This window comes from Capra hircus, chromosome 24 (genome assembly GCF_001704415.2).
Source record: "Capra hircus breed San Clemente chromosome 24, ASM170441v1, whole genome shotgun sequence".
Taxonomy (NCBI): Eukaryota; Metazoa; Chordata; class Mammalia; order Artiodactyla; family Bovidae; genus Capra; species Capra hircus.
In genome coordinates, this window is record NC_030831.1 from 43496582 (window position 1) to 43509343 (window position 12762).

At 47.8% G+C, this 12762-nt stretch overlaps 1 protein-coding gene across 5 annotated transcripts in view; it reads right to left on the reverse strand.

Annotated features, from left to right (window-relative positions):
• PTPN2 (protein tyrosine phosphatase, non-receptor type 2) overlaps window positions 1-6061 on the reverse strand; it is a 65957-nt gene extending 59896 nt beyond the window's left edge. For 4 of the 5 annotated variants that reach the window (XR_001917173.1, XR_001917174.1, XM_018039610.1 and 1 more), the window contains exon 1: window positions 5811-6056. Coding sequence is in view for 3 of the 5 variants with exons in the window: in XM_018039610.1 (XP_017895099.1) it covers window positions 5811-5879 (69 nt within the window). In the remaining 2 variants the exon portion in view is untranslated. Of the gene's footprint in view, window positions 1-5810 lie in introns of all 5 variants that reach the window. The other variant, XM_018039611.1, reaches the window with a different exon arrangement.

The following is a 12762-nucleotide window of genomic DNA, read 5'->3' on the forward strand; positions in this document are numbered from 1 at the left end:
GGAGATCAGCCCTGGGATTTCTTTGGAGGGAATGATGCTGAAGTTGAAACTCCAGTACTTTGGCCACCTCATGCGAAGAGTTGACTCATTGGAAAAGACTCTGATGCTGGAAGGGATTGGGGGCAGGAGGAGAAAGGGACGACAGAGGATGAAATGGCTGGATGGCATCACTGACTCCATGGACATGAGTTTGAGTGAACTCCGGGAGTTGGTGATGGACAGGGAGGCCTGGCGTGCTGCGATACATGGGGTCACAAAGAGTCGGACACGACTGAGCGACTGAACTGAACTGAACTGAACTGGGTGTTCTTTGGAAGGAATGATGCTAAAGCTGAAACTCCAGTACTTCGGCCACCTCATGCGAAGAGTTGACTCACTGGAAAAGACTCTGATGCTGGGAGGGATTTGGGGCAGGAGGAAAAGGGGACGACAGAGGATGAGACGGCTGGATGGCATCACCGACTCGATGGACATGAGTTTGAGTGAACTCTGGGAGTTGGTGATGGACAGGGAGGCCTGGCGTGCTGCGATTCATGGGGTTGCAGAGTCGGACACAACTGAGCAACTGAACTGAACTGAATGGTATTATCAAAGGTTCTAATAAACTAGTAGGTTTAAATATTCTCTGCCCCTAACAGTTTACCGGTAAGAAATAAAAATTTTAATGGCGCGACCAACAGGGAACAGTGTGTGGAGAATCTAGGTAAGAATTTCCAGGGGAAACAAATCATAGGAATGCTGAGAAAGTAAAGCGCATTTAACTTAATTTAGCACTTATGTAAATTTTAATTCTGCTTTCCTAGATTTTATCCCTGGTTTACTCTCTGGAGAGAGAACAGAATAAGAAAACAAAGCAATCAAGCAGGGGATCAGAACTGCAGAAAGAGACACCAAGAGCTGAGCTACGGACTTCCTCAGCCTTGGTGGCTAAGGCTCTGTGCTCCTTAGTGGCTAGCCACTTCCTAGTGTTAGTGGCTAAGGCTCTGTGCTCCCAATGCAGGGGGCCTGGGTTCGATCCCTGGTCAGGGAACTAGATCCCACAGGCAGCAACTAACTGTTTGTATGCCACAACTAAAACTCGGTGCAGCCAAATAAATCAATAGATATATATATATAAAAAAAAAAAAGAACTGTGACAGTTTTCCAGCAGGGAATAGCAAATTCTTGTGGATACTACTGATCTAGGAGAAACTGAAAAGGGCTACGGGAGATTCTGTTTTAAAGTCAATACTCTGAACAAAAGCAAGCTAGTAAGGGCAGGGCCAATGCAGCCATCTGGAATTCCATGATTCTAGGTATCCATAACCTAGAGAACTGGGCTTCTTCCCAAGTGGCTCAGTGTAAAGAATCCACCTGCCAATGGAGGAGACCCAGAAGATGTGGGTTAGATCCTGGGGCTAGGAAGATCCCCGGAGGAGGAAATGGCAACCCACTTCAAGTATTTTTGCCTGGGAAATACCACAGACAGAGGAGCCTGGCGCACTATAGTCCATGCGGTCAAAAAGTCAGACACAACTCAGCACCATGAACACAACCTACAGATCCTGTCAAAGGCGAAACAGTACTGTTTCCAGTTCTATATCCTTTACCAGGGTATCATTCTCCGGGTTGCTTTTCCTTAAAATGGTGGTTCTGACTGACTGAGGAATCACAAAGTTCCATTTAAGAATCTGACCGAAGCCCTGGAATCCCCTAGAAACCACATCCCCGGGGGCATTCAAATAAGTTTGCAGTTTCAGGGCACTTGGAAATCCCTTTCCAGTCTGATCCATGGGTCCCAGATATGGTTTTCAAGGCCTCCAGTTCCACAAGGACCAACCTATTATAGCACATCCCACTCTCTCCTGCCATCGAAAATGTCATGATTCTTTCAGCACCACTGTCTCAAGCAGATCATAAAGGAAGCAACAGAGGCTGTCATGCTGGCAGAGCAGGGCAGAGTGCAGTGAGACTCAACAGCACAGGCTGTAAGTTCCCAGTGGATGTGGTAACCCCACAGCAGTCACAACCTCGTTGTGGCTAGACGGGGTCACCTCAGCGGCAAGTGAGGGGCTGGAAAAAAAAAGGTGCTGACATCTCACAGCAGTACTTTTGTTTAGTGAATGCTACCTGAGCATCAGGCACACCTTAGGCTACAGGCAGATGGTGGGGAAACAAAGGAAAATGAGGCAGTTCCCAAGAAACTACACGGACTGGCAGACAGTTGTACAACAATGGGATTCTTATGCTAATAAAAGAGCATTCAGAATCAAAGAAGGAACACATAGCTTTGCCACAGTGGCGAAGTGGTAAAGAATATGCCTGCCAATGCAAGAGATGTGGGTTCAATCCCTAGGATGGACGATCCGCTGGAGAAGGAAATGGCAACCAACTTTTCCTGCTTAGAAAATCCCATGGACAGAGAGGCCTGGTGGGCTACAGTCCACAGGATCACCAAGAGTCAGACATGACTGAGCAACTAAACAACAACAAAATGAATGATGTTTAGTCTTGAAGACATTTTCCAGACAAGTAAGGTAGACAGAGAGTATGTCCAACTTGTCCAGTATATCCAGACAAAAGATTCCAAGGTGTGAAAATGCAAGTGATTCTCAAGAAAATCAAGGAGTTTAATATGGAAGCAAGCCCCGAGTACTTACGTTAAGGCTGGCAGAACATGGAACAGATACTGCAAGGGAACAGTTTTAGAACAAGACAGCTTTGATTTTTCCTCCACACTGGCTGCCAAGGTAAATACTAGAAGAATAGAGTTCATTTGATATTTTACTTTTAAAAATCAGCTGACTCACAAATGATAGAAACTGCTCTTACTCTGACAATATTTGAACCATGAATTTCTATTGAAGAAAAATGACCAGTTCCACAAACTCTGATTAATTACCCCAATTCTTCCTGAACTACCACTTACAAGAAACATTACTCCATAACTTAGCTTTTGCCATTTCCCTACAGTTTTACTCTCTTCCCCGAAAGGCTCACACACTTCCATTCCTTTCCTCTGCCCTTCTAATGCCCCTGCTGATTCACATGGCAATCAGCAGCAACAAGGGAAAGGCAGAAAGGGATTGTGAACATTTCTCAAAAAGCCAGAATTAACCTCAGACTATATTAATGCTACTAGCTTGTCGCTCAGACCAAATTAGACCTTTTCAGCAATCTCACTTCTGCCAGCCGCGCCCATTCACAGCAAGGCTTTCCACCCTGTGCTCCTGGTCCGATCAGCCCCTGCTTCCTGAGGTTTCTGTCTCCAATATGCACCCCTTCTCTTTCTTCAATCTCCAACCTCTCTCTTTAGCCTCCCCCACTCCATCCGGATCATGTAAACCATCAAGTCACCCTTCTGTGGTAGGAAGTCAGTGTTCAGCAAACACATATTAAGTGCCCACTAGACAGATGCATGGCCTGCAGGAAGCCTGATGAGGCAGTGAACACAAGCAACTAAGAGTGAGCGCCAATCCAGTCATTCACTCCCAGAAACCTCCCATGTCACAAGTTACATTGTAAAAGCAACTGTTCAGAGAGGGGAAAAAAGGAGTAAGGGGCCACAGTTTCAGACTAAAAATACTACATTCCCTTTCTTACAGGACTTTGATAAGGTATAAAGTAGAAGTCCTCACACACTAAAAGCAAGTCTAGCTCATAGTTTCATTCAGTTTTTTTGTTATTGTTGTTTTTGCTCAAGAGCAAAGCCTTTCTTTTCCTAACCAAATTAGTATTGCCAAAAAAAGCACAACTCTTCTCAAATGTTATCATCAACATACCCACTGCTGTGATCTACAAAGCAGAAAGTCCACTGAAACACTTTTTCCTACTCAAACAACAGTGGTTTGCTTAATGGAAACCGCTGTCTTGAAGTCCTGTGCTTCTGTATCACAGCCAATGCCCAGCCTTGAAAGGGGAGGCCACAGGTACATCCAGGGGATCCCACCCTGCCAGGGAGGGCAGGGAATCCACCCCCTCCTCGAGGAAGTGAGAATCCAAGGATGAGGAGGAGGTAGTTAAGCAAAGGTGGGAAGAAACAGGGAAAGAAAAGCTGTGCGCAGGCAAAGAGAACTGTCTCTACGAAGGCCTTAAGAGGTCAGACAGCACATTTCAAGGGGCAGAAGAAACCAGTGGAAAAGTGGGAAGAAAGACACATGGGGAGGCAAGACCTGTGGTCTCAGGAGCTGTGGCAGGGGTTTCAAGGCACCATTCCAGTTCTGTCCTCCATCTGACTTCTATTTTCCACACAAATTGCTCTCTTTAAGGAACCTGTTGATCTTTGAGACATTAACTCAATGGGCCTCTTGGATTGTGACCTTGTTGTGCCCCCTACAGCACATGCCTACAGACCAGCAGCTCCCTCCACACCCACCAACGATTTACCCCAACTCCTAAGGCTATTCCTCTCTAGCCTTTCTTTTTGCAAACTTCCCTTTCTCTACCTGTGTCCTTTACTGTTGTCTGTCAAGATTCTGTCCTTGGCCGTCAGCATTTCCAAACCATCTGCATGATTTGTACTGACCTACCTAAAGCTCTTGTCCTTCCCTTAGGAAAAAAATAAAAATGAAGAGCTCTGACCAACCCATTAAAGAACTCCTAGGCAGAAGCCCATGAAGAGTTTCCTGAACTCCATGTCATTGAATACAATTTTTAGTGGATATAAATGCATTTTTCTGATGAGATGAATTATAGTTCTCATGGTATATTCAAGGGTATTTACTAATGAAAACAAAAAAAGTCAAAAATGGTTTATCAAAATGTCCAGGTGAATGAAGCTGTAGCAAGCACCACCTCTTCTCAAACCTGGGTTCTGATAAACTACCTGCAACCTGGGGACAGTCGTCCCTTCTAAAACAAATGTAACTAAAGAAGACACAGCTGGCAGCCTCTCACATAAAGCTTCCTACGAGAATCTGCATTTAAAACTTCCTATTATTGGGAAAATCCTTACCAGTTTTCTTTGCAGTGAGTACCCAATTCTAACGCACGCGGACCCACGTGGATCAGGGTATTTATTACACGTCCTGCTAACGTGCTCAAGAAGAAAACATTACATTACGAACATAATGACAAGAGGAACTGTCATCTAATTAAACGGGAAGGGGAAAAAACCCGGGAGCAACTAGATTTACAGGAAAGCCCTTTTTGTCGTCTGACTGTACAGAGGAGCCAAAACAGGATTTACCTCACACCACTCACTGTAATCCTGGGAATAACATGCAATGATTAGCAGGAGGAAGCGGACAACTAGATCATTTTAAGACATAAAATGAAGTTCTACTCGCACAGAAAAGGTCCGTGGTTGAGTCGGGAGACCGTCCTAGGGCACGTCTACCCTAGGAGACGAGAAAGTCACGCTAGGCGCTCGCGTCCGCATAGCCGCCTCACGACGGGAGGAGACCCGACCCCGCCGGGCCCAGCCCGGGGTCGCGGCAGCCCCTCGGAGCCTTCTCTGATTCACCGAGCTCCTTCCGGAAAGCTCTGAGGGGGCGACCGCGCGCCGAAGGCGCTCAGGCAGCCGCGAGCCGGCCGCCCAGCCACGGTCCCGAGACCCTCCCAGGACCCCCGACCCTCAGCCGCCCCCTGCCCTGTCCCGGCCACGCCCACACCAGCCACCGGCACCGCCCCTCGGCGCCCACTGCGCCTGCGCGCATTCGGCCTCCCCCCCACCCCACCCCACCCCGAGCGCCGAAGCGCAGAGGCCCTGGGCGGCGCACGCGCGCCGCCACTTCCGCCCCAACGGGAGGCGGGGGAGGCGGCGGGCGCCTGCGGGCGCGAGCCCGGTCCTCTGAGGGGGACGGCGGCGGCTCTGTGAGCCGACCACTCACCAGGTACAGCTGCTGCCAGCGATTCTGAGCGTCTAACTCCTCAAACTCCCGTTCGATGGCAGCCGACATGGCGGCGGGAGCGAGCTGTCGCGAGGGAGCCTGCGCCGGCGGAGAGGCTCAGGCCCCGCACGATCCGGGCAGCGCGCAGCCGCTGCCGCGCATGCGCGCTCCACGCCTGTCCCGCCCCGCCCCCACGCCGCCGCGGCCGCGGGGAAAGTACCTGGTGCGTGACGTCAACGCGCTGTCTGCGCTGCGCGGGGCGGGGCGCCGCGGGAGGCGTGGTCCAGGCGGTGCCCAGGTGGAGGGGGCGGGGCCAGGCAGCCCCAGGGGCGGAGCGGGCAGGCCGGGGAGGCTGGGCTTCAGGCAGAGTTGCAGGTTGAGCGCCCTGGGGTTTGAATTTTATTTTGAACATCATCTAGGTCAGTTTAGCGGCATGTGCCCCACTTTCTTCTCTAGGATAATGTAAACCGGGACTGATGCCTGCGCTGGCCGCCCCCGGGTTTTGTGCCTAATAAACCGCTGTTACACCAGGAGAGGCAACGTCTCCTGGAGGTTGGAGACGACAGCTTGTTAAGCAAACGTTATAAGCTTAAAAGTTAGTGTTACCTTTGTTGTTCAGTCGCTCAGTCGTCTCCGGCTCCTTGCGGCCAATGGACTGCAGAACGCCAGGCTTCCCTGTTCTTCCCCATATCCCAGAGTTTGCTAAAACTCAGTCCATCGAGTCAGTGATGCCATGCAACCATCTCATCCTCTGTCCTCCTCTTCTCCTGGCTTGCTTCAATCTCTCTGAGCGTCAGGGTCTTTTTCAGTGAGTTGGCTCTTCTCATCAGGTGGCCAAAGTATTGGAGCTTCAGTATCAGTCCTTCCAATGAATATTCAGGGTTGATTTCCTTTAGGATTGACTTGTTTGATCTCCTTGCAGTCCAGGGACTCTCAGTCTTCTCAAGCACCACAGTTTGAAGGTATCAGTTCTTCAGCTCTCAGCCTTTTTTATTGTTCAGCTCTCACATCCATACATGACTACTGGAAAAACCGTAGCTTTGACTATACAGATTTTTGTTACCTGTAAAAAGAACAAATCATCTCTTAACAAACAAACATGCTGATTATGGAAATCATCTCCTTTTACAGTAAGATAATTCATTATTGGGAAACTTGCGTTCTTAGAATAGCTTATCATCTTCAGTAGAAATGTGATGTGTTAGAAAAATTAAGCTGTGCTGTCCAACACTGAAATTTAAACTTTAAATAAATGAAATAACAAAGATTCTCTTCTTGACCAAACTCTACTCAAGATTCTCTGAGCTCTTTTTCAGCTAGGTCTTGAGTTTTGGACTGCCCTGTTTCTCTCTGCATTGTCAAATTTTTGCAATCCTGCTGAGTCAGTTAGCCAGAAGCCCCCATTCTCAGTAACTGATCACTCTTGATATTTAGTCAGGTTCCTCATCTTTGCATCCCTCGCGTGACATCTGATCTCCCTGCCCTGCTTTTACCTAGAATCCTATTAGGTCAGCTCACCCAAAACCCCCTGTGCTGCCTCTGTTAAAAACAAGACTACAGGCCCAAAAGGAAGTCGATGGAAAGCCCCATGTCACCAATCTAGATTTGATGATAGTTTCAGCTCTCCCAGAAATGGGATTTAAAGGAATAAATCAAGATTCACTAATCACCACTAGGTAGGTGATCTGCTAGGTAGACTTCCCTCGACCTTGTAGTAACCAGTTGCTTCTCTGCCTGGAATAACTCCCTTGTTCCAGCTCCCTTCTGCCTGTAAGTCGTTTGTTTTGGGTAGCTCCTTGGAGCTTCTGTCCATCTGCCCAAAACATGAATCATTTAATAAAGCCAATAAAATCTCTAAATTTTACTCAGTTGAATTTTGTTTTTTAACACCTCTTAGTAATTTTCCATCTGCTGACACCCCACTTGACTGTAAATTCCCACTTCCTCTTCAGAATTTAGAGTTGAACCCATCCCTACCCCACTACAAGACCCATTGTGGTGGCCCCTATACCTGTCACAGTAGTCACCCCATGCACAGCTGGAATGAAGTCTTCCTTTTACCGCATCATCTTCTACAAGTGTCAGGCATAGATTTTTTCTTTAACAGAAATTAAGAATTCAGTTCCTCAGTTGAACTAGCCACATTTCAAATCTCAGTAGCCATACAGGCTAGTGGCTAAAGGATTGATTGCAGAGCATACAGACCATCAAAATTCTGTGAAACAGAGCTACCTGAGAGGTTTGAAATACTTCATTATTTCACAGCGTCCTTGACATTGACATTTAGTCTCTTAGTTGTGTCTGACTCTTTGCGACTCCGTGGACTGTAGCCCTCCAGGCTCCTCTGTTCACCGAGATTCTCCAGGCAAGAATGCTGGAGTGGGTTGCCATGCTCTCCTCCAAGGGATTTTCAGGAGTCCAGGAGCCTGACTTGTATGGTGAAGTGACTTGAGGGTCCACAGATGTTAAACAAGGCTGAAGCAACCTGGTGGCTCAGTGGTAAAGAACTTCCTGAGAGGTTTAAAATACTTGGGTATTTTAAAGTGTCCTTACACAAGTAAGATAATGCAAACACTGGTGAGAGAAAACCAGCAAGCTATTGGACCAAGAAGAAACTGTAACACAGAACATTAAGCAGCCAATAAACCCTTACAGAATATAACTGAGGAATACATACACTCTCCCTCCAGAAATGCCCCACAATGTAAGTGTCCTGGTTTCCGAAGTTCCATCCTTCAAACTGACTAAATTAAAGGCATAATATCTCCTGGGATTCCCCATGGCTGTTGGGGTCAAACAGCTCATCAATTTGTGATCTCACAGCAGCAGTTCTTGTCACCAGATGGACATGGTCCCTCAGGAACTCTGGCAAATGCTGGCTGGGGGTGCAGTGCTTGCCCTCTGTGGGTTTGCCCTCATTTGCTGTGTGTAGCTAGGACTCTAAGGCAGCAAGCAGTTCTCATACCAGCAGCATCTGCATTGACGGTGAGCAACAAAATGAACAGAGATAAGCTACATTGCCTACTTGGTTCCATCAGCCTCCCTTGAGAGGCTCAGTGTGGCCTCCACTGGCTGCTGGTCCTCATGGCATCTTCAGTGGTGAGACACATGGTGGGTGCAGAGAGCAGAGGAGGAAATGATCAAAGAGGGATTTCAGGGAATGTTTCTGGGATCTATCCTGTGGAAACTCCTGGAAAAAGACTTGAAGAAAACTGATAAGAAAGATCTAAATTATTTTTCAAAGGTTATGTAGTTGGCTTTTCATTTCTTTTGAAGGAAACTTCTTGTAGACAGAAGTCCAGGAGCCTGACTTGTATAATGAAGTGGCTTGAGGGTCCACAGATGTTAAATAATTTTGAAGCAACCTGGTGGTTCAGTGGTGAAGAACCCACCTGCAGTGCAGAAGACGCAGGTTCAATCCCTGGGTTGGAAGATCCTCTGGAGAAAGAAAAAGCAACCCACTCCAGTATTCTTGCCTGGAAAATTACATGGACAGAGGAACCTGGCAGGCTACAGTCCATGGGGTCACAAAAGAGTCAGACACAACTTATCGATTAAACAAAAACAATCTAGTAAAGCTTTTCAAACTCAAGAAAATCTGGATTTAAGACCTTATTTTTGGGCTTCCCTGGTGGCTCAGTGGTAGAGAATCTGCATGCCAGGGCAGAAGACACGGGTTCGATCCCTAATCCAGGAAGATCCCACATGCTGCAGAACAACTAAACCCGTGCGACAGAACCCTTGATCCTGTGCTCTAGAGTTCCTTATTAGGCCTGGAGCTGCAACTACTGAGCCAGTGCACCTAGAGCCCATGCTCCACAACAAGAGAAGCCAGCACAAGAAGAAGCGCTTGCACCACAACTAGAGAAAAGCCTGCACAGCAACAAAGACCCAGCACAGCTAAAAATAAGGAAATAAATGAAAAGACCTTAGTGTTCAGACCTGGTTTTTTAGCTACATTCTGTTTCCTGTCTCCCATTCACTGAAGCCGGAAACCTGGACTCAGGTAGACATGGACTTTGTAGACATCGCTCCTTCTTCTCAAATTTCAGTGGTCATAAAAATACCTCCTAATTGTCTCCTAAGCAGTAATTGTCCCACCACCATGCTTCCCATCACCCTCACTGTCTCCCTATCCTTTCCCTTCTATGTCTAACAGGTCACCTGCTTCTGTTGATTCTTCCTTAAGGAAACTCTCTGTGATCCAGTCTGTCCCCAATGCCCCTGCCTTCGTTCAGGTTTCATCATCTTCCTGCCTTGTCTCTTGTCCCATCCAATTGTGGAACATTCTATTTGGGAATCCCAAGTTCAGCATGGTACCTGGTACATGATAGATGAAAAATAAATGTGACCAAATGGATCTTTGTTGGACATTTAGATTGTTTCAAATTTTCCCATCATATGAAAAATGCTGCAATATCCTTTTTGGATACTACTCCCCCCTCCTTTTTAAGGAGTATTTCCTTTGGATAAATACTCAGAATTGGAATTATTGGGCAAAAAGGAATGACTCTTACTCCATTAGATTTTACCAGAAGCAAGCCCTGGGAGGGAGATTTGAGTGCAAGTATGTTCCACAGTGGGTGATGCCAGGAACCCAGGTGAAGAACACTGGAAGGGAGGCAGGAACAGGAAGCAAGGAAGGAAGCAGTGAAATGTTTGTTGACAGCCCGCCACCACTGTAGGCAACCGGGCCTGGTCCCACTGGAGAACTCCGAGAGGAAGTCCAGAACTACTGCTGAGTTATCCAGACTGAAGGGTGAGGAGGTTGGGATGTTAACTGCCAACACCCCATGTGTCATGAGCTGAAGAAGCTTCTAGAGGTTCTCATCAGAGTGCATGTGGCCCTGCTGTGGACTGCATAGGCATCTGCTTCCCTCCACATCTGTATGTTGAGATGGAGGTGGGGCCTTTGGGAGATGATTCATCATGATGGTGAAGCCTCATTAGAAGAAACCCCAGCAGGTTCTGCTGCTCTCTTTCTTCAAATGGTGGGCGGGGAGGAGGGGGAGCAAGAAGACAAAAGACACATTACTATGCACCAGGATGCTGGTTCTCATCAGACACTACATCTGCTGGCATTTGATCTTGAACTTCTCAGCCTCTAGAACTGTGAGAAATAAACATTTGGGCTACCCTGTCTATGGTATTTGGGTTCTGGCAGCCCAAATGGATAGTTCCCAAATAGCATCTGAGAGTCCAGGTTCTTTGGACCTCTCTGTGCATGCCCCCTGGAGTGCTAAACTTCTTGCTAGACTCACCTGAAGAGCTGTCCCACGATGATGCTTCTACTTCTCCAGATTCCTCACCACCACCACGTGTTACCTCCTGACTGCTCTCAGTGCCGCTTTAGTTGGGAAAACAGGTCACGCTCCGGGAAGAAAGCTTATACAATCAAAAGAATCGTAGGGCTTGGCTCACAGGCACTGATAGGAAGGAGATGGAAATGGGCAGTTGTAAATCTTAAGGTGTTGAGTAAAGAAGGACGGACCTTTGATGATGAGGAGAGGAGAATGTATCAATACAGAAATGTACTCTGCTGACATGGGAGTCCTGGCAGGGGCACCTGCATCCCTCTTCGTTCACTGCCAGGAAAACTTCCTGAAGTGCAGACAGGACTGTGATCCACAGCGAATGAGGTGAGGTTTGAACTTCCTTGCAAAGCACTGGAAAAGCTCAGGGAGCACAGACTTCAGAATGGAACCCTCTGTGCAAGCGGAGACCCCACTGCCTGGCCCTGCTCCTTCGGAGAACTCAGTGGATGTTCCTTTCATAAAGCTCAAGGAGTGCGCTGGGGAGGTGGGGCATGGCGTGTCTGAGAGATGGGTGGGACACATCCTGCATGGGCCAAAGCTGACCAGAAGAAGGTGCTGGAAATGGGGATGGTGGTGTCCTGGAAGAGCGTGGGTTGGGGGAGCGCAGGGGCAGCAGCACTAGAGGAATTTCCTCCACCTTCGAAGTCACAGCTGATGATCAATAGATCCAGGTGCTCCACTCTGGAGTGAGAGAGATGGCAGCTGACCAAGTAGGATCCAAGTGTTGGAAGGCTGAAGTTTGAAATGAGTCATGGCAATGGAAAATCACAGTCTCTCATTCACTGTCCAAAGCCAAATCAGTTCACAGAACTGAAAGCTCACTGACTGAAAGGAAGGTGCCAATTCCCTTTGATGAAGGATGCTGCAACCCCACTACAGGGTAGAATGGGTAGAGAATCTGGGTTGATCTGAAATAGTGTTATGTTCCTGCAGTAAGAGCTGGGCTTATGAAGGCAGGTGACAAGTGGAGTTCTGGTCCAAGAACATCCTATAGCGCTGCCAGGTCCTTGGCCTGCCGGTGGTTATTTCCCAGCTCCCATGTGCATAGTTGGGATTTTACATAGTAGTTGGCAGAACCCTTATAAGGATTTCCTGACATGTAGAATAAGAGCCATGGGGAAACTGCCCCAACCCATCAAGAAAAAAGTTAGGAGCAACCCTAGGAGGAGTTGTGGAGAGTAGCACCATCAGAAGGGACAGCAGGGATAGAGAGTGGTGGTCTTCATCAAAAACCAGCAGGATATTGGCAGGGAAAGGTGGACAAGTGTAAACTGAACTTAGTTAGGAACCGAACCATAGGCCCCTCACCCAACTCAGTGAGGACTGAGCGATGGATGGTTTCCAGCGCTTGTTACCTGGCTGTTCGCCTGCACATTGGCCAAGAAAGGGGCTGGAAGTGAGTTCTCACTGTGCTTCCCAGGCTCTTGCCTTCCCTTCACAGTACAGCCCTCTGGGATCTCAATCTTTGTGGCCCCCGTACTCTCTCGCTGTCTGAGCTGCTCATCCAAATGAATCAGAGTACTTCTGATCCTCTCTGTGGGTGGGTCCTTCTTCTCTGACTTCAGGATGTAGGAATTACTTGCATATATATTTTTTCTTGGGCCCTAACTGAAATTAAGACTTCCGTATCACTTTTA